The sequence below is a fragment of the Magallana gigas genome, chromosome 2 (assembly GCF_963853765.1).
Source record: "Magallana gigas chromosome 2, xbMagGiga1.1, whole genome shotgun sequence".
Classification (NCBI taxonomy): Eukaryota; Metazoa; Mollusca; class Bivalvia; order Ostreida; family Ostreidae; genus Magallana; species Magallana gigas.
The window spans coordinates 4,683,527-4,705,887 of record NC_088854.1 but is presented as its reverse complement, the minus strand read 5'-3'; the positions used below and the strand labels follow the sequence as shown (position 1 = coordinate 4,705,887).

Genomic DNA, 22,361 nt, shown 5'->3' with positions numbered 1-22,361 from the left:
AATAATTCAGACTACACATACGTGATTGCATCAACATTATTTTTATTTTTACCAGAAAGGAAATTTCGGGTCGGAGGAAAAAATAAAATTAATAGCTAGTTTAGGTCCTTTTATTTTTATTTGAATTTTTAAAAAATAGGGTCGGCGGGTTTGTAAATCGAAATTTCAAAAAATGCTGGCCTCATTTGTCAGAGAAAAATTATCAGATTAACCGATTATTAGATTGACCGATTTAGCATTTTTGTGGTCTTTGATTTTGGTATAGAATAAGATATAACTTGTTTCAAGACATAATTTATCAATGAAAAGATATAATCTGTATGTCAATACAGGTAACTCTCGATGGCTTGAACTTCGATCTCTCGAAGTTCTTGATCTCTCGAAGTCAGTTGCCAGTCCCGATTTTTTCCGCTATATAACCAAGCAAATTTACCCTTGATTTCTCGAACTCTCAATCTCTCGAAACCCTTGAAACCTCGAAGTCAAAATACGGTCCCATTATACATAATCCTTTGTAATTTACCCTTGATACCTCGAAGTGGCTGTGTGAACTCAAGCAATGCCTAATTAACACCTTCTGTGGTCATTTTTAAATGACCTCAGGCGTTAGACGCGCGACCCGTGTAACGGGAGTTTAAGCACGTGGCACAGGTAACTGGAGGGTGATAATTGATTGATATTGAGTCATTTCAGATATTCATTATGAACACATGTCTTTGATATTTGTTTATAAATCATTCTAAATATTAATGTTGTAAATTGATGCATTGTCGTTTTTATGTCATCGTAAATGCAAACGATATTTATATTGAATAAATACATGTATTATGACAATATACAATATTTTTACTTTTATTCAATTTGAAACTGTGTTACATTATAAAATATATAGCATATAATTTTCTTAATTATATTCCTTTCTTAACATCTTGATCTAATATATTCACCTGGAAATCACAAAGAAACATCGTAATTGTTACAAGTTCAAGTGCAACTTAGGCATTAAAATGAAGAGTTAAATCATAACATCTGGTTAGCCTAAATTTAAAACCCGAAAGCCAACCCGGAAATTTCCGGACTCTTGAAACCTCGAACTCTCGATTTCTCAAAGTTTTATCGCAGTCCCGTGGACTTCGAGTTATCAAGAGTTACCTGTAGTTTGAAATGAAATAATTTACCTTGCATTTAAGCAATGAAATAGCATTTTAGTCTTTATTTTGTTTGTAAATGTTCAAAAGAAATTGTTTCTCTTTGATATTACGATGGTTTCAAAAAAGGCCGCCATTTCGACAGGAAGTATTAAGAGAAAATGGCTATTTGTCTGAACAGTCACTCTTCACCTGGACAATTTATCAAAATTCTTTTTCTTTTATATAAAATGCTGTTTTATAATTAATTATGCATGATAAAAAATCATTTGAATTTTTCATCTAAAATTGCATATTTTTGGGCCTAGCTATTAGACCTAAATTCTTCTTATCCATTGTGATATCTATCATAATCAAGTAATTTTCTGCTGATTTGAGAAAATATTTCACAATGTAGTGAGCCACCTTAAGCCCCTTTCACAATTGGCGCATGAGCACTTTACAACACTTTGTGATCGGAATTTTTTAGATTGCACGAGCTCTCTCGAACATTGCACGAGGTCTCACATTCGTTGCATGCATTTTAGTGATCGCATCAAGTCTCCTCAAAATAGTGGACACTATTCAGACGCGACCAAATGCGATCAAAATCATTGCAGTGCATCGCACGAACAATAGTACAAACGTTTTACAATGTTTTGTATACTCACAAGAGTGATGCATGATTTTTAAAGGTTGTAAGATGAATCGCTGCTGTATATGCGTGTGTTTTGCGACTATGAGACTGTTGCTCAACATGTCTCATGTAATCTTGCAATGTTTTACTATCATTGCACAGCTTATCAGCCTCAATATGCCACTAGTATATATACCCGGTATAAGCATCTCTGTTACAGACCACAATTGATAATATGCATTAATTACATGATGGTGACTCATTGGTGAGAGAAATATGAAGATTTATTACTCCAAGAAAAATCATATTTACCGAGAACTTCGCCATAAGAACATTAATGCAATGTTTTATTATATCGAACAACATATGATTAAACAAAATATGTTGGTTTCTAAAAATTGTCTGGCTTTTCAATAGCAATAACGTCGTGATTGTTTGTTTCCTATGTTTCTATCTCACTTTTCTTTCATAATTTCAAATCATATATACTGTAAATTCCTAATTAAATGCGAGGAATTAATATCCGCGTAAAATCGCGAGAAGCCCGTCTCGCGAATTCTAAAATCTCACTGTTAATTTTGGGTCACATGTAAACTACATGAAACTTTGATAATAAATTTCGGCAATCGCGATTTTATGTACTCGCGATTTGATGGTAAATCGTTGAATCACGGAATTAAGTACTCGCGTAAAAAAACAATAAAATGTGTACACAGGTAAGGTCAGTCCTTTGTGTGGTAACCCAGAATAATTAACGCTGTAGCTTTCATCTTATGAAGAAGGGAGACACCTGTGTGCGTTGAAGTGTAACTAATGCCCTGTAAAGAGTTACTGTGTACACAAGAGGGGTGTCAACCGATTAAACAAAAGAATATTGTCATTTGTAAGACGGTGGGAAATCATTACATCATGGTCACAATCCTATCAGAATAACCAAATTTTTTCCTTTCAGATTATCAGGACAAAATATAAAGGGATATATAAGAAATGGTTTGGTGTTTTTATATTATTTTAGATTAACCGAACTAATCGATTAACCACTATCAGATTAAGTGGAACCCTCTGTACAAAATTTAATTTGGCCATATGACAGTTACAGTTCACTTAAAATTTTCAAGTTAAAAATGTTCAATTATTTACAGGCAACATATGACCAACAGCAGTAGGTTACTTGAGTGTCTTAAGTTAATGAAAAAACATAGGTTATCACAGATTACAAAGATCACCTTTATGAGGCATCACCTTTATGAGGCATCACCTTTATGAGGCATCACCATTATGAAACCAATTTTATCATATTATATGAAAATCATACTTTATGATCTTAGATATTCATGGATTATACTGTTTTGACACAATATCATGTGATATAATACCATATTATAAAAATCAATATCATATTATACAATAAAGTATGATACTATATTTAAGAAATAAAGGATGAGTTATCGTGAATGTTGAAGAATAACCTCCAAGGTTGAGAAATGTTGTTTTGAAATATAAAAGCCGAGGTGTTAGCCGAGGCTTTTATATTTTAAACAACATTTCGAGACCCAGGAGGTTATCCTACAACATTAAAAAAAACAAGAACTTAATTTCTATTCTACTAACAGCCCAGTATTTCTACAGATCGTTTCTCCTATAGAGAGATGATCTATGTCATTTTGACGGCTGTTCCGTGTAACTTCAGCGGTTATGTAAGTCATATTTACATGTGTATCGATCAGAGGAATCACATGCAGACGACAGAAATTTTTCTTGGGATTTTTGATACTCTTCACTTATTTATAAAATATCTTTGAGTTATATTCCTAATATTTTAAGGGCAATTTAATGCGATTATTACTACTACACGTTATATATTTTATGTAAAAACATGCAGTGAAAATGTGCTCGGGAGGTCCTAGAAACAGCCGCATTAATCTCTTAAAAATAAACGTTTGAGGCAATACACATCGTTTTGACCGGAACTAACATCAGAAATTGACATGGTTTTAAAACTTTTTACGGTTTGAAGTTGTACTTTCATGATCAGTGCGAGACAAATAGGTATTTCTGATCTGATAATTTACTGATGACGTTCGTGGTATATTGGAGAATAATGTCCGCGGCATCTCTTTGATCTCTGCAATAACTGTAGTAGAATATATAATATACAACATCGTATCATACAATACAATATTATATATATTTTTTAGCATCCTTGATAATTGAAATCAAGTTCTGCATCTGAAGCTACCTCTTCAATTCATTCATATTATAGATTAATCAACTATGCAAGTTTGAAATAGTGTTATTATCTATTAAACACATGATCTGTTCCAAAAAAAGTTAACCTTATCCAGCATCCGAAACATATGGCTCAGATTCAGCATTTAAACTTGTCCGGTTCACCAGTATCATAAGACGCACCATCTTTGCAAGTTTGGTTAAGTTAGGACAAGTAATAAGTAAGATATCATCATCAGAGGGCACCTGTTTCAAAAACTTTAACCAGCTCTTAAAACCTTAACCTCATCCAGCATCCAAAACCTATGGCTCAGATTCAGCATTCAAGCCTGTCTGGAGCATCAGTATCATTAGACGCACCATCCATGCAAGTTTCGTGAAGTTTGGACCAGCAGTAACTTAGATATTGCTATCAAAAGGCACCTGCAACAAAAACTTTTACCTGCTCCAAAAACCTCCTCTAGCATCTGAAATTTAGGACCCAGATTCAGCATCCACGTCTTTCAAGTACATAAGTAGGTCCAGATGCATCATCCATGCAAGTTTGGTGAAGATAGGACAAGTAATAACTTAGATACAGGACCTGCAGCAAAAATTTTAACCAGGTCCAGAAGCTGACGCCGATGCTGGGGGTATAGCATAAGCTCCCCCTGACTTCGTCTCGGTGAGCTAAAAATACACATTCACTATCAGTCATATTTGTGCCCCGTGGGCAGGGAATTTCACCATTTAAAAAAAGGACATCGTGGACATAATAATAATAATATGGTACATTTAATTAATCTCCAATGAGAGTTTACTGTGGAATCATTAAATTTCGTGGGGGCCAATTTTCGTGGATTGCTTAAATTTTACAAGTTCGTGTGGACGTAATTTCGTGTATTCTGTTAAACCTACAAAGGAAATATGACTTTATTACCATAATTTATTAATTCGTGGAGGATGTTAATTCGTTGATGAGAGGTACCCACGAATTCCACGAAAATTGAGCCACCACGAAATCTAATGATTCCACAGTAAGTACAGAAGAAAATATTTAAAAATTTAAATCATTTTCATTATCAGTCTGGGTGGACTCCGAAAACGGAGTAACGGAAGTGATTTCTCAAAAGTAAAAATACTCCGAAAAAGGAGTTCGGCGCATGCGCAGTTAATCAAAATATCACATTTTTACGTGAAAACAGGGCATTCAGGAAAATTGATCGTGCAAAGCGGATTATTCATATGCAGGTCTGAAAATACGTTTAAATGCTTTATAAGACATGTTTCAAAAGAATGTATTTGGCAAAAATATAGGTTCGTTGGGCAAATCAAATTTTATTGGCTGTCAAAGTTGGTCAATTCTGTTTCCGATGACGATGTCAATAAAAGTGAATAAATTAATGTTTTTCCATGATTTCACTATTAATAAGAATTATTTATGTGCTAGGGTGTGAATTGAACTATTCATATGAGTTTTATATCCCGTTTGTAGTCAATACACCGTTCTTTTGATCACGCGATGACTCGCCCAGTCGGCACTTCTTAAAACCTTGTATACATCGTAATTAGTCGTATTAAAAAAAAACATCACCTTTATTAAAGGCTTAAATACTTACATGAGTGCAACATTTAAATGTCCATCTCTAGTTTTAATTTGAAGTCTGATTTTCTTATCCTATCTTGTCCTGGTCGACCACGTGCGAGTTTAAATTTTTGTATGTATTTTTCCTGTTGTTTACCGAAACATATTTTCACATTTCTTTTGAGGTATGAATTTAAAATAACCATCTCTGAGTCGTTTCCATTTTTTTTTCACGCTCTTGAATGATTTCAATCTATTTTTCAATCACGTTTTTTACGGGAAAGGGGGGCAACTCCCCATTATTTACATTAGCTACAAAGCGGAAGTTGAGAAAATCGCAATGCATGACGGTGCCAAATACTCCGTTTTCGGAGTTTACGCCGTTTTCGGAGTCCGCCTAGACTGATTATGTTACCATTTAGCCCTACCCAAAGGGCCTAAACCCTTGATCCAGAGGTCATGAATTTTACAACTTTATATTGAAAGCTTTATGGATATAATGACCATAGATTTAGTTTTTCTCAAAAATATAAAGGAGTACAAAAGATGATTTTTTAAGATTTACTACATTTTCACTACATGGAAATCTTGGCTCAATCTTAGGGTCTGTCACCCCTGACCCAGGGGCCATGTCATTCCATTTGTTTGGTAAAGGACTGCTGGACATCATAATCATGCATTCATTTTTTTCCTTCGCATGTGTTGGATAAGGGAAGATTTTAAAAACTTTGGCCCCACCCTTGAGGCCCCGGCGGTTAATAAAGTGACTCAAGTGAACTAAAAAATACATGTTAACTAAATGGCATATTGATTGGCTGTTATATCATTATAGTATTACTATTGAGGTGGTTGAATCCATCATAAGCATATGACTTGAACACATAAAAAGTGGAATTTGGGGTTTTTAAATTATTTGTAGTTCGATGCCACATTGCAACAGACTATCTAAGCCTATGTCCTCAAAGCAGACTACAGTTTTCCTGGCTAATATTAGAGACCAGTCTATGGATGACTTTATACTCATAAGGACCCAACAATTCTAAATACATATAGACCAGAGGCTATGTCAGATGTTGCTGACAGATTCAACCTCTTTAAATCCTATTTAGATTCAATATACTAGATAACTTGAATGACCAGCTTTCAAATGTTAATGACTCTGACTTCTTAGCTAAGCAAACTAGACTACATTGAGATGGTGACCATCTCAAAGGCTCCGCTTAAATAATGGACAATAGGATGAAAAGAATTTTAAACAATTTTGCTTTGGCCTTGACCTATAACTTAGAAATTTTCCACCTGGCATAGAACTTCTTATTCCATCTCATTATCCCTTACCTACATGCATTTTTGTTCATTTGAGCAAGATTAAGCAAATGAAAAATAATCTTTGGTGACCATCTAAAACTGATTATAAAGAGATCCACTTTAACCTTAACATTGACTTGGTCCAAAATCACTGCATGTCATTAACCACGCGGGGGTGTTAAGGAAGCATATGGATTCTGAAATACATGTAATTTCGTGAAATCACAAATCTTAGTTATTATGTACATATTCAATTATCTAAGCAACAAAACGTAGACCAAAAGCAAATAAAAAAACTGAAGTCAATTTTTTTTCAGAAATTAGTTTGTATTACGTAGATTTACACATTGATGATGTCATGACTAAAAATTGAATGTCGTGTGAATTTGATCGGAAAGCATTGTAAACATATTCAAAATATAACTAATCTAAGAACTCTAATAAAATATTGTGGTGTGATTTATTGAGAATGGAACATAAGAATACTGGGGGAGATAATAGTTTTATCAATCATTCGCTAGAAGGTATGTAAATTTGCTTTTATTTCTCGGCCAGGCTTTCCTCTGTCGTTGTTTACGATATAAAAATCCGACTAGAACAACACTACCCGACATATATTGAACTTGGAATTTTATATGTATCGTTAGTTTGATCAATGCTTAAATTGAAAAGTGCTGCTAGAATCCCATGTTGTGTGTTGTTTTGATGCAACTTGCCGTTTTCCGTACAAACTTTATTAAAGTTGGGAAGGTTTTACGAGAACCGGATGAATAACTATTGAATTAAGAAAAACATCGGATTCTAGCAGCAGTTTTGATTAAACTGAGATGTTTTGCCTTCACTTGGTATGTTTATTCTATTTTGGAAACTGCGGGGTAGTGTTGTTCTATCTCATTTTATGTTAAGGAATATACGTAAGCTATTTATAGTTGTCACGTGATAATGCACCAATGTGGCAGTGATGTACTACCCGATTTTATTGCACTGACATCTATTTCAAAGGATAATACTAAGTTTTTGATCGTATTTAAAATAGTTATTTAATTTCACGATTTTGAATATAACATTCAAAATAAGACGCTAAATTGCCCATATGCTTCCTTAACACCCCGCGCAAACAGCTCTGCTTAAGTATTAGCCAAATAGGGCTTAGTGAAGAGTATTTATATATGATCCGATATTACCTTGAAACATGACCTACAAATATCATTTAAGGTCACTGTATACTCTTTGATCAAAGACAGAGAGTATGAGCCAGATTGCAGCAAATCAAAAGGCACAACAATTTGTAGTGCACCATATTTTCTTGTTTTACAGTATCTAGGAGAAACAAACTCATTCTCATTGCAGATGAGTCTCCGGTCGATTGGACCACAGTGCGGGAATCTGAAATTGATGACATCACCTCTGACACAGACAAGAAACCCATGTGTCAAGCTGACATCTGTGGATATCCTTTTGAGTCAGCTGTGGCCATAAGACATTCACAAATGTTTTCATTTGTTCATGATTTCACTTACGTCTATAAGCTTTGAAATCTTCAACTACAGCAACCACACTTATGAGCACCCACTTGTTGCTTTGTAAGAAGCTAAAATTATTTTATCAATTGTTTTCATTTTTTACTCACCAGACAGAAACACCACTTTCCCAATATTCACTGGTAGTCTCTTGACAAGTACTCTGCACTCTTTTAACTAAAACATTGAGTGATGTAACAGATTACACACTAGCAGGTGTATCAATACCAAAATAAAATTTTTAAAAATCTTGTAATATTACACAAAATTAAATTTAAGGTTGCTTAACATCAATATTTTCAAAACCATTGACACATTTATCATTGAATATTGATTTAACTTAAATAAATATCAATATTCTTCAGTATATTACAAAATAATAGTTGTGATTGAAAAAAAAATTCAAGATAATATATATGTATACTTACTGGCAAATCTTTTTTCGCACAAAAAGTTTCTTTTTTTCCTTTTTTACATTCTTTACCCTAAGAAAAAAAGGAAACCAAATAAAAAAGAAAGAACTTCTAATTGTATTCAAATATTTTAAGAGCAAATGTATCAAGTAAAAGTTAAAAAATTATTTTAGAGGTGTTGGCGCATTTGATAGCATTGACCGATTTAGACACGGTAGCCCCAGGTTTTAGTCTGGTCTGTTGCTATTGCAGTAACATTGTAACCTTGGGCAAGTTACTTTACTCAACTAGTGCACTCTCTCCACCCACAGCTTAAATTGGGTACCTGGCACATGAGACGAGCTGGCTATATGAATGTAAAGCATTTGCACCAAAATTTGGCAGCTCTGCTTGTATGCTTCCCAGGGGGTTGAGGATCCTATGGATTGTACAGGTAATATGTAGAAGTTGTGCGAGGCAATGTTCTTTGTAAGCAAGACTATAAAGCCCTACCTCTACATTATACCTTTTTATTGTGTAATGGGGTGGGAGAAATAATGATGGACCAGACCGGGATTCGAACCCAGGCCCCCTGAATCTCTAGGCAGGTGCTCTACCAACTGAGCTATCTAGCGTCGGTATTCGAACTGGTCTGACAGTCACATTCCTACCCCCTTAAATGATCTTTGCCCTCGAAGATCACCCCAGGCTCTTCCCCTGGCAGGAGTTAACCTGTCAGTTGCAGGGGTTGGTCACTGCACCAAATGTAACGGGATGGTAAAAATAATGACGGACCAGACCGGGATTCAAACCCAGGCCTCCTTAATATCTAGTCAAGTGCTCTACCAACTGAGCTATCTGGCGCCGGTATTTGAACCAACCGGTCTGACCATCACAATTGCTTTAAATATCATCTAGATTTTATGTATCTCAGCAAAAATTATACAGAATTATTTTCTTCCAAATTTTTATAGCGATATAAGTTTTAATATAATATTTTCTGTCATGTAGATATAATGATGCTAGATTATATAATGGCGTTTAAAAAGCTTAATTAGTGGTTTAGATAGACTGCATGATTAAAACACAGCTGTTAGTAAACATTCTTGTTCTTGGACAACTGTCAATATGAATGTGGAAAAAAGCCCATTATAATCAAAATTCTGTTACTGTTTTAGAAATTTTACTTTTACAATATTTAAAATTTTTTGGGAAATAAATGAGGTCGAAAACGGGTTAAAATTTTTAAATGGCATGTCTACTATAGAGGGAAGCAATCAAGATTTTGCACTTTTTAAATAAACAAAAGATGTTTGTGAAACACTTATGCCCCCTTCCCTTTGAAACATCCACAAAGAAAATGAACTATTAATTGGAATTTTTCTTAAGTCCAAAGGGCATAACTCTGTTGAAATTGCCCAATGGTACCCAATATCGAACTTGACCTATATATTATCATAATTAATCTGTATACCAAATTTCATTTCAAATTGTGCAACTTCTGCGAAGAAAATGAACGAAAACTGCAAATTAGTAGATTTCTTCTACGTCCAAGTTGAAAATTGCTCTATCATACCCAAAATCATTCTTGACCTAGATATGATTTGAATAAACCTGTGTATCAAATTTCATATCAATATGTGCATCCTCTGCAAAGAAAGTAAACAAAACTACAAAAAAAATCAAAGGCCGGAACGGCCACCAAGGCGTTGAGCTGACATTTTCTTTTATACAGAATGATATCAATAATTTTAATTTCTCCAGTTCTCTACTAATAAGAATAAAAAAGGAAATGAATTATGTTTTGTGCTGCTTTAAAAACAAATTGGTATATTTCCTTAAAAAATTTGGTTAGTGATGCATCTATAATACAATAACCAATCATGGTTACAAAAATCGAAAAAATTTCAAAGTTAAAAAAAAATATTTTCTTTCTGCTTTAAACAGTCTTTGAACAATTTTCACAGGTTTATAATTTGAATATATTAACAGTGTGTCCCTAAATATTTTAATAAAACATACTTGTATTTATATCAATTCCTGATTGAAACAATTAAGATTACCTATGGTATGATTGTTTACAAACAAATCCACAAGACCACAACATGTAACACGTGCTATCTAAAATGCTCGACCAAACCAACTGCATTATCGTGTTTTCTTATTGCAACAACATCACTAGATACGTTTATCGCTTACATTTATTTCGGAGACCGTGTCCGATAAAAAATAAATTTACATATTAAATTTTATTTCTATCGGGCATGGTCTCCATTTAAAATATAAGCGATAAACTCAATTAATATTTAGTAAATGTTTACACCTTATTGTATTTTTCCGCCATTTTCTTGATTAAGCAAATTTATACTTATGCAATGAACTGTCAATAACAAGGGAGGCAAAGTTGGGTTTTTGTACACAATTTAGTTAAATAAATGGAATAAAAATCTTGTAATACGTTTAATAATTAAAGGAACTTATTTCTTATGTGCATTTAAAAGGCGGTGAAGAGCATGAATTTTGGGACAATTGCCAATCCAGACGATCACTAGAAGGCTGCCGAGCATTAGCTCGACGCCTTAAAAAATTACGTCCACGGAACTAAACTTTGTCGAAAATTGCTCAGTCATAACCAATATCAAACTTGACCTAGATATTATCATGATAAACATGTATATCAAATTCCATTTCAATATGTTCATCCTCTGCGAAGAAAAGCGGAAACTGCAAATAACTGGATTTTTTCTAAGTCCAAGAGCCGAGATCGTACCTAATATCGAACTTGATCTAGATATTATCATGATAAACCTGTTTACAAAATTTCATTTCAACATGTTCATCCTCTGCGAAGAAAATGAACGGAAATTGTAAGTGGACCGACGGACATACTAACAGGCAGAAGGACAGCAGCAAAGTAATATGCTCTCCGTTCCTCGAAGTAATAATATATGAGCAGACTGATGTTCCAGTTTCTTTCATAGATGTGAATCACATATTAAAATGACTGTTTCAATTACAAGTTGTAACATTAATGTGCTTAGGTAGAAAACAGACTTTCAAAATGTGGGTATGGCCTAAAATCTACCAGTCGATGAGAAACCAATGTAAACAACATCTCCCTGCTATATTAATTGAAGTAATGTGTAATTACAGTGTATGAGGGTAAATAAAACAAGAGGCCCATGGGCCACATCGCTCACCTGAGGAACAATAGGTATGATAAAGTCAGCTTAATGGAGTCATAATACAAACAATCTGGACAATGTACAATAATACATGTAGATCCTGTATAAATAAAATCCATTTTCCCCCCTTGGAACTCGGATAGCCCTGATTGCTGCCAATATTTACAAGAGCAGACTTTAATCACCGCCCCTGCACATATATAGGGACTCAAAGTTACGCAGGCAGGGATGACCGCACACCTACGCAACTCAACATGTACCAACGTTTACGCAAGCAGGGATGACCGCACACTTGTGCCAACAGCTCAACCTAACACAAGCAGGGAGTGCCGCACACTTGCGCTAGAAAGGCCAGAACACCAGCAGGGATGACCATACATTAGTGCTCCGCCGCTACTACCACCAATACAAGCAGATATGACTGCCCACTTGTATTAATGCGATACAGGGCAGGAATGACCGCACACTTTGTATCGAGGGTTAGAAAACACGTAGATTACATAGTGCAAGGATGTTCATACACTCAATCTATCCATACCTGTTCAAGTTTAACCCCAAACAGTCGCTCATCCAAGTGCAATAGACACTGTCCCTATATATGTGCCAACCTAAAATAATTCATAGTATCTAAAAATTGGAAATCAAAAATAAACAAACTAATCCGGCCTTACCCAAAACTTCTTATGCAGAACAACTTATATACATTGAATATCTATTATTGTATAAAAATAATCATCACAATAATTGGTTAACAGTGGATGCATTAATTAAAATAATTAAGAATCAATAAATCAAGGGCAATAACTCAATACAGTAATACAAAAAGATTCTAATGAAAAAATAGCTGCCTGCTTCAATTTCATAGTCAAATCACATGTTGAGTATTGCAGTTCTCAAAAAGATCCTTTACAATTGTTTATATATGGGATATTTAGCTACATCAAACTCTGAACCTTCTTGTGAGGCCGAAGAATTGTCCTGGAGCCAAAGTTTTAACAATTATAAAGAATCATCTTCCTGATTAGTTTCTGAGAAGAAGATTTTTAAAGATTTACTTTATATATTCCTATGTAAAACTTGAACACACCCCCATGTGGCCTCACACTACCCCCAGGGATCATGATTTTCACAACTTTGAATCTACACTACCTGAGGATACTTCCACACAAGTTTCAACTTTCCTGGCTGATTAGTTTCTGAGAAGATTTTTAAAGATTTACTCTATATATTCCTATGTAAAACTTCGACCCCCCATTGTGCCCCACCCTACCCCCAGGGATCATGATTTTCACAACTTTGAATCTACACTACCTGAGGATGCTTCCACAACAGTTTCACCTTTCCTGGCTGATTAGTTTCTGAGAAGAAGATTTTCAAAGATTTCCTCTATATATTTCTATGTAACATTTTAACACCCCCCCCCCCCCCAATGTGGCCTCACCCTACCCCCAGGGATCATGATTTTCACAACTTTAAATCTACACTACCTGAGGATGCTTCCACACAAGTTTCAGCTTTCCTGGCTGTTTAGTTTCTGAGCAGATGATTTTTAAAGACTTACTCTATATATTCCTATGTAAAACTTCGACCCCCCATTGTGGCCCCACCCTACCCCGGGGGTCATGAATTTCACAACTTTGAATCTAAACTACCTGAGGATGCTTCCACACAAGTTTCAGCTTTCCTGGCTGTTTAGTTTCTGAGAAGAAGATTTTTAAAGATTTACTTTATATATTCCTATGTAAAACTTCGACCCCCCATTGTGGCCCCACCCTACCCCCGGGGGTCATGAATTTCACAACTTTGAATCTACACTACCTGAGGATGCTTCCACACAAGTTTCAGCTTTCCTGGCTGTTTAGTTTCTGAGAAGAAGATTTTTAAAGATTTACTCTATATATTCCTATGTAAAACTTCGACCCCACATTGTGGCCCCACCTACCCCCAGGGGTCATGAATTTCACAACTTTGAATCTACACTACCTGAGGATGCTTCCACACAAGTTTCAGCTTTCCTGGCTTTCTGGTTCTTGAGAAGAAGATTTTTGAAAATTTCTCGAAATTTTTCATTAATTTCTAATTATCTCCCCTTGAAAACGGGTGTGGCCCTTAATTTTCACAACTTTGAATCCCCTTTGCCTAAGGATGATTTGTGCCAAGTTTGGTTGAAATTGGCCTAGTAGTTCTTGAGAAGATGTTGAAAATGTGAAAAGTTTACGGACAGACGGACAGACAGACAGACGACAGACAAAATGTGATCAGAATAGCTCACTTGAGCTTTCAGCTCAGGTGAGCTAAAAATAAATGATTTAAAAAAAACTTCAGTGTTTGAAGAATATAAGGATAGTGCAATAAAATGTTGAAAACTTTCAATTTGATTTTTACTACCTTGTAATAATTGGGGGGGGGGGGGGGGGGGGGGGAGGGGGTAGATTTTGGATGTTTAGAGGATTTATTTTTTATAAGATTATACTTGATTTTAATTTATTTATTATGATATAAAGTATTTAGTGACCCAAGATGTGGGAAGGTGTTCAATATACCACCTTAATTAGGTTAAATTTACACAGAAAATGTTCAGCCCTTGTGTTCAAAGTACCTGCTTTCTCCATGGAAGATCTGGAACCCCGTAGTCATATCTTATTTCTTCCCCGATTTCTATTTCTCTATCGGCAAAGAGAGCCAAATATGGTTTTCCTTCGCTGGATAAACACTTAACTGAAGCATTACGATGGACATCACCAGGTGCTGCATCATTGGCAAATCTGCCTTTTCTGGATGATTCTGTTGCATCCAAACTGTAAATAAAAAATTGTAATTACTAACATGACTAAAGTAACTCTATAAAATCAATATATCTATTTTGTATTGCCCGATTATATGCATCCAGGTATACAAGCATCATGCTAATTACAAACTAAATTTTTTAATCAGTGGAAATATGATACAACTTCTATGGATCACAAAGGTTTTGTCACATTCATGCTCTAGCTATAATTTAAAACATTTGCAGATAAAACAAACTTTTATTTTCCATTTAATGAAAGTACAGTATTTAAGCTAAGTTGATCGAGCAACCATCAAAGTAAAGGATATACTGTAGATTCCCTATTTTACGCGAGTACTTAATTCCGCTATTCAACGATTATCTATCAAATCGCATGAACATAAAATTGCAAATGCCGAAACTTTATCATAGTTTCATGTAGTTTACACATGTCCGAAAATTAAAAGCGAAATTTTGAAATTCGCGAGACTGGCTTCTCGCGGTTTTACGCGGATATTAATTCCTCGCATATAATTAGGAATTTACAGTACTGTTACAGGGATATTTCCCCCCGTATTATTTTCACCCTTCTACACTTGCAAACGCTTTCACACTGTCTTAAATTCGCCCAGACACTTGTTTACTAAAGAGATAACTTAGAACATTTGAATTCGCCCAGTCTTAACCTTTTGTGTGCGGCAACCCAACATATTGGGTATGGAATAGCCGACGTTACCGTGCGGCAACCCAACATGTTGGGTTTGAGAAAGAAATCAGCGCTTAGTTACTTTAGCCTAAAATAAAATAAAAACTGTCGAGTGTTTTTGTTGTGAATCAATAAATTTAAAGACAATAAATGATTTGTTTAAAAAATGAAAAATATAAGCCTATTTTTAAAAGAATATAGCTTAAAAGATGATTTTAAATTCGTCATCTAATTTTGGAAATGGGGAAATTCCGTGCCATTACTTATCTCTAAAACAATCGCTCAATCTAAAACTCTAACAAAGAAAACAAAATCAATAACATATATAATCAAGAAAAAAACTATAATTTTGATAAAAAAGTAAAAGATTACTTAAGTTAATGTATAAAAAGAAAGAAGAAGAAGATATTTGGAGACTTTCTTAACATTGACCTTAACCGTGTTAACCTTGCGTATTTAAAACGAAAGTTGCAGGTTGTTTTTGTTCATTCGTGATATTTTCGCTAAAAAATGATTACACCAATGTGATTTATTGTTTTTCGGACTGTGTGTAATTTGATTGTTTCATCCTTGCTGTAAGTACGACATATGCCTTCATGATAATTATAAACACGTTTTAAAACGCGCGAGATATCTCCAAACAGAAAACGCGAGTTATTTACATGTTATCAGTGTTTTAAAATAAAAGTTTAACCACAATTCTTTCATCTTTTGTCTTTATTATTTATACTCTTTTAAGTGAAAAGTTATTATTCATGAAAATATTATTTAAACCTAGTATGAACACAGCAAAAATCATGGAAAATGCTATAATGAATGTTGCTATGCATACGTCAACAACAGCACTCGGGTGCCAAAAGTATGTAAGTTTTATCCCATTTCATTATATATTTCATTGAAAACCAACATTTTTTTAAAGAATCATTAAAAAGTAAACCCTTGACCGATTTTGAAAAGACCTAGATTGATAAATTCAGAATTTCTCTAGCTTTTTTGCATCATATTTAAATATTTTTTTCAATCCTTTGTTTCTGAGATTTGGAGTTACATGTAATAATCCAAAGGCTTGCATATTGCAAAAGATATATTGTATAGCTCTTAAAAAATATCTTTGTGTTGTGTTTGAAATATCAAATTTTACAAATGAGTCATAAAAAAAATATTTCAATGAATGCGAATTCAATCTACTTTAATCAATATAAATTTCTTCAAAATCTGTCAAAAAATAACAACAGAAAACTTTTCTAAAAAATAAGTCTTGCTTTCAATGAAATATATAGGGAAAAAATAAAAAAAATTGACATACTTTTGACACGCAAGTGTACATGTAAATACTTATCTTATGAGTGTACTGAGCAGAAGATAATTTAATGGCAACAACAAGGAGCATTGATTTTGAAGCATTTTTGAATGGACAGTGATTTTGAATTTGACGATTTTGATTTGTGAGTAGACCTACCGAAAACTTAGAAAATTTTATAGATTCAGACAACTGGGTGGCAAGAGACGAGGAGCCCCCATCCCTTGACTATGCAAAAACTCCTGGCTTAATACAAGCAATTAATGAACAACAAAGGCTCACCTCAAGAATATTTAAATCATTTTTCAATGACAGTTTTTTTTAATTTCTTGCACAACAGACAAATCTGTATGCACAGCAATTCTTGAGCTCTGCTCAATTGACAACATGTAGTAGGTTTCACAAATAGTATGAAACAAATTCCTCAGATATGAAGTAATTCATATCACTTCTCATGCTGGTGGGACTTCTGCATCAACTAGACATCAAGAAGTACTGGAAAACAGAACTGCTTACTGCAACACCCTTTTTGTGTTGTGTTGTGTCCATATGAGGCATCCGGCAAATGCTTCCACGTGCGCACACATTCCGCTTGCATAAGTAAGTTCTTATAAAAACTTGAAGTTTGGTTTAGTATTTATATAACATTTTACTCAGTTTTATTTCAATTCATTTACCTTAAGAAATGCAAACATACATAAAATACAGTTCGACCTGTTGATTCAAGAATGCACATTTTGTCTCACGCGTAAGAATTTCGATCGAAAGATTCATTTAGTAATGCAGTTGACCTCAATGAACTGACCTCAATCATAAGAAGATACTCCATGAACTGACCTCGATCTACGCGGGTAGGTTAAGGCAACTCCGAGTTTAATGACCGTCAAAATTATGATCAATTTAAAAACTGTTTATTTTTATGAAAACAGTGCTGAATATTAATACCAAGTGAATGTGTTAACCAAGATTTTATTTTTCTACTTCGGAATCGACTCGATCTTTGAAGCTGCCGTACCATGGTATCACTTGACAGTTAAAAATAAATCACTTTTTTACCTTAACAAAAATTCAAAAAGTGTAACACCACCCCGAAGTTCATTTGTATGTTTGCTACAATAATTCGATCGGCAATTAGTTCATGTTTATTAGTATTACTGCTAGAATCCTATTGTAAATATTTATCGGAAACCCTCTCAACTTCTATAATTTCATTGAAAATACTAGTATGTATTTTTCGTTTAAAACAACTAGCACAGGATTCTAGCAGCACTTTTCAAGTACTTTAGGTCATATACCGTTGATATTTACCAAAGTCATCTTTCATAATATCCGGGGTAGTGTTACACTTTTGCCTTTTTTGTACACACTGGCAAATGAAAGGCTGTTCAAGCCATATAAATGTCAATCTGCTTACCTTATAAAACACGCTGAATAAACAAAATATCCATGCCTGTATTATCCTGATAATATCCTAACTGATACTCATCTAAATCTTATGTATCTGTATTGAATAAGTCTTATTTCGGCATTGTTTACACTGCATTCCGATGATTTGTCTCCCGACATGATCTTCTCTCTTAAACATGCTTGTGACGTCATCAATGATAATTATACGTAATAGAGAGAAATCGAAGATATATTCAGTTAGAAGAGTTTCTTGTGATATTTAATGCCTGTAGTTTTTATAATTTAAACCAGAGATAAAGTTAAAATCGTCAAGTTTCTGAGTAAAATATGACATCATGCTGCTTATTGTGACGTCATATTGATCAGAGGAATTTGATCGCTGAAAGTTGCCTTATCATACCCGCGTATTGATGTTGCATAATAGTAGCTAGGAAGACGACTTGATTTATAAACAAGGTTACCTTATAATGCGACCTCAATAGCGCAAGTTATGATGGCATTCAATGTTTTTCAGTCACATTAAATTATTTTAATACAACTCTTTCTTTGTACACGTGTTAATGCTCTTTGAAGAGCCCTACTCAGTATTCTGTAGAAGAAGAAGAAGATACATTAACATTTAATAATTACGTTAAAAATATAAAACTAGACAAGGAGTTTAATTTCAAAATTAAATTTGTTGACGGTTTATAATGATGAAATTATGGTGTACAGATTCACAAGAATAGAATTCCTGGGTCCCCCGCCGGTCAAGCAGTATCGATAAAGGCTTATTTAGAAACTTGACCAAGGTATTAGTGGTATAAACATTTGGTATAAATTTCATGTAAATCCGTCAAAATTTGTAGGCATGAGAGCACTTACAAGGTCAATTTTTGGATAAAACGGAGTCATTATTGTGTTCAAAGTCCCATAACTCCAACAAAAAGTATCGACCAATGCTGATTTACGAACTTGACCAAAGTATAAGTGGTATAAACATTTGGTATAAATTTAATGAAAATCCGTCAAAATTTGTAGGCATGAAAGCGCTTACAAGGTCAATTTTTGGATAAAACGGAGTCATTATTGTGGTCAAAGTCCCATAACTCCAACAAAAAGTATCGACCAATGCTGATTTTCGAACTTGACCAAGGTAATAGTAGTATAAACATTTGGTATAAATTTAATGAAAATCCGTCAAAATTTGTAGGCATGAAAGCACTTACAAGGTCAATTTTTGGATAAAACGGAGTCATTATTGTGGTCAAAGTCCCATAACTCCAACAAAAAGTATCGACCAATGCTGATTTTCGAACTTGACCAAGGTAATAGTAGTATAAACATTTGGTATAAATTTAATGAAAATCCGTCATAATTTGTAGGAATGAGAGCGCTTACAAGGTCAATTTTTGGATAAAATGGAGTCATTATTGTGGTCAAAGTCCCATAACTCCAACAAAAACTATCGACCACTGCTGATTTTCGAACTTGACCAAGGTAATAGTGGTATAAACATTTGGTATAAATTTAATGAAAATCCATCAAAATTTGTAGGCATGAGAGCGCTTACAAAAAAGTGTGACGGACGGACACACGGACACATGGACGCACGGACGGACGCCCGGCATTTCTATGTCCCCGCACCGCGTTGCGGCGGGGGACAAAAATATTTTGTAAGAATACAGTACTTTTTTAATTATTTTACATCAAACTGATCATGTTGATTGCTTCTAGCTAGTATCAATATATCATTATTGCCGATCATTCCTTTAAAAGGAATACTTGTTTCCAAATGTCATGCCAAGGGACAGGTGTTTGTCTTTGATGACTGTTTGTTCATCTCAATGACAACTCCGAATATGTGCCACATGGGGAAGATGGCTATGATTCTCTCTTTAAATTAAACTGGGTCCATTGTATCAAAAGATTTTGGAGGAAATACAATATATCTAATCGTAAAATTGCAAAAATTATATAAGTAATATGGAATCATTCTTTGAGTATTATGAGATGTTAGATGATTATTTTGGTCGGGGTTTGATAAAATGTATCATAAAGCCCTTCGAGATTAATTGTATTTGATCACGCCCAGACCAAAATTATCACCTCAAGAAAACCTACCAGTACTTTTTGCTGTTCCAGACAAAAAAGAAGATATAACTTCCTCTCCTGGCAGGGTAAGACTTTTCTCGTCGGAGTCCTTCTTTGCGACTGATGAGGTCCCCAGCATATTCCACTATAAACTCTCCTCTCCGATAGGATTTTTCAGCAAACAATCCCTTTCCTTAAAAAAAAAATTTAACCCCTCTCAGTGATCTTGGCATTATAAAGTGCAAACGCTCTGTGACAAATACCATGATATGCATCAGCAAATCATGGAAAACTGACAACAGAGCAAATGCAATTTATAATGCCAAGATCACTGAGAGGTATTGATAGAATAAATCATTTATTTTGAATGTTACAGTTTTTTAAATACATTGCAAGAATTATATTACATCATTACAATCACAGTTTAGAAATAAAGCACTTAAACAGATGAAAGTTACATGTATGTTACAAAAATATCACATGATTAAAATGAAAACAAAAAACCTAAATATGCATCTGCATTACCATAATATTGTTACATTGTTCTCAATAATTGCTGACTTATCTAAAATTTCTTTGCACAATTAAAGGTTAATCGAATAGTATGTATACACATTGTTGCTCGAGATATAGTTAAAATCAATTTGCCAATTCATCATTCCATTGAAAGTATCAGATTTTATAAACAGTTTAGCATGTAGTTGTAAGGTTAAATTCAGCCAATTCTATGAAATACAATATATGTCATATATAACTGTTTTCAGGTTCAAATTATACAATTTCCAGGTATTGTATAATATGGTTTTAATGTTGTAAAAACATCCAGTGGTTTTCAGACTATCAAACTATATGGTTTCAGTAATTTAAAACCATTGAATACCATGTTGGTTTTCAGTAACACAATATGGGTTCCTGGCTGTGGTGTTTTATCGAATGGCTTCATTACTGGTGTTTAGGTTTTCATATCATATGGTTTCCAGTTTGTTATATCATTGGTTTTAAGGATGTTATGTCAAAAAGTTACTAGGTGGCTAAAATATCAATTGGTTTGTAGGTTAAGTGAATTGGTTTCCGTTGTTGATTCAAATAATTTCTGGTTGTAACAATCATATGATCTTTCTTTTGTATAACATTTTTTATAAGTAAAATTGTATGGTTTTCAGGTTGCTAACTCACATGGTTCAATGTTGTAAATTCATTGGTTTTCAAAATATCAAATATATTCCAGGCTGTAAAGTCATTCGTTTTCAGATTATTGTATATCATATGGTTTCTAGGCTGTTATATTGAATAATTTCTGAGTTGTCATATAATATATGGTTTTCAGGCTGTAACAAAATAAAGTTTCCACATTGTGAAAACTTTGGTTCCATGGTTGAAAAAGCACATGCTTTCCATTTTATGATATTACAGTAAAACACAGTTATAGCAAACTTATGATGAATTGACGTTCCCCGTGACTTATTACATATTGTCAACTTGACATTATCATGCATTATGCTTATAACGAAGCAAAATTGCCCTTGTCTGGCACTTTGTAATAAGCTTGCATATTATGAGACAACTTCCAACATCAAACAACAGGCATATATGTGGAACTTTGCTCCTGTGCTCCAGAGAGTGATACGATTGCATCCAGATCATAAATGTAAAAATATCAGCTAGTTTTCAAGTATCCTCTTCCTAATGTATGGTTACGAGTGATCATGAACATGGTAGGTATCGCTGAACGTAAAAGCAACAGATTATTCTTTAACTTTCCCTCATAATTTACACCACTACATTTCAAACTTAACTTCTTAAACTTCATGACAACAAATAAAGCTCCGAGATCTATGGTCGATAAAAACGACCTTGTCAGCAAATACAATCTTCCTCTGTGTCTCGCATGCTGACTGACCTTTTTCATACTAATTGTTAGACCATTGTTAGACCATAATTAATCGCATAATTGTCTACAGACTTTTCCGGGGTTTTTTTCCGATTACGACAAAGAGCAGACGGCGGGTGTGACCGGTCAGCAGAGGATGCTCACTCCTCCATGGCACCTGATCCAATCTCTATCTTTTTAGAGGTCCGTGTTGCTCTGCTTTGAATCTGTATTTCGTTTCATGGATGGTTGACACTTTGTTATTGTCATTTTTCA

The 22,361-nt window shown here is 34.1% G+C and overlaps 1 protein-coding gene across 1 annotated transcript in view; it reads right to left on the bottom strand.

The window, feature by feature from the left end:
• Positions 1 to 21,929, bottom strand: part of LOC105334630 (uncharacterized) — a 52,858-nt gene extending 30,929 nt beyond the window's left edge. The window contains exons 1-5 of the mRNA XM_066074363.1: positions 21,914 to 21,929; positions 20,246 to 20,408; positions 14,562 to 14,760; positions 8,814 to 8,870; positions 8,496 to 8,562 (exon numbers count right to left, since the gene is read on the bottom strand). Coding sequence (XP_065930435.1) covers positions 8,496 to 8,562; positions 8,814 to 8,870; positions 14,562 to 14,760; positions 20,246 to 20,408; positions 21,914 to 21,929 — 502 coding nt within the window. The remainder of the gene's footprint in view (positions 1 to 8,495; positions 8,563 to 8,813; positions 8,871 to 14,561; positions 14,761 to 20,245; positions 20,409 to 21,913) is intronic.
• Positions 21,930 to 22,361: the final 432 nt, after the last annotated feature.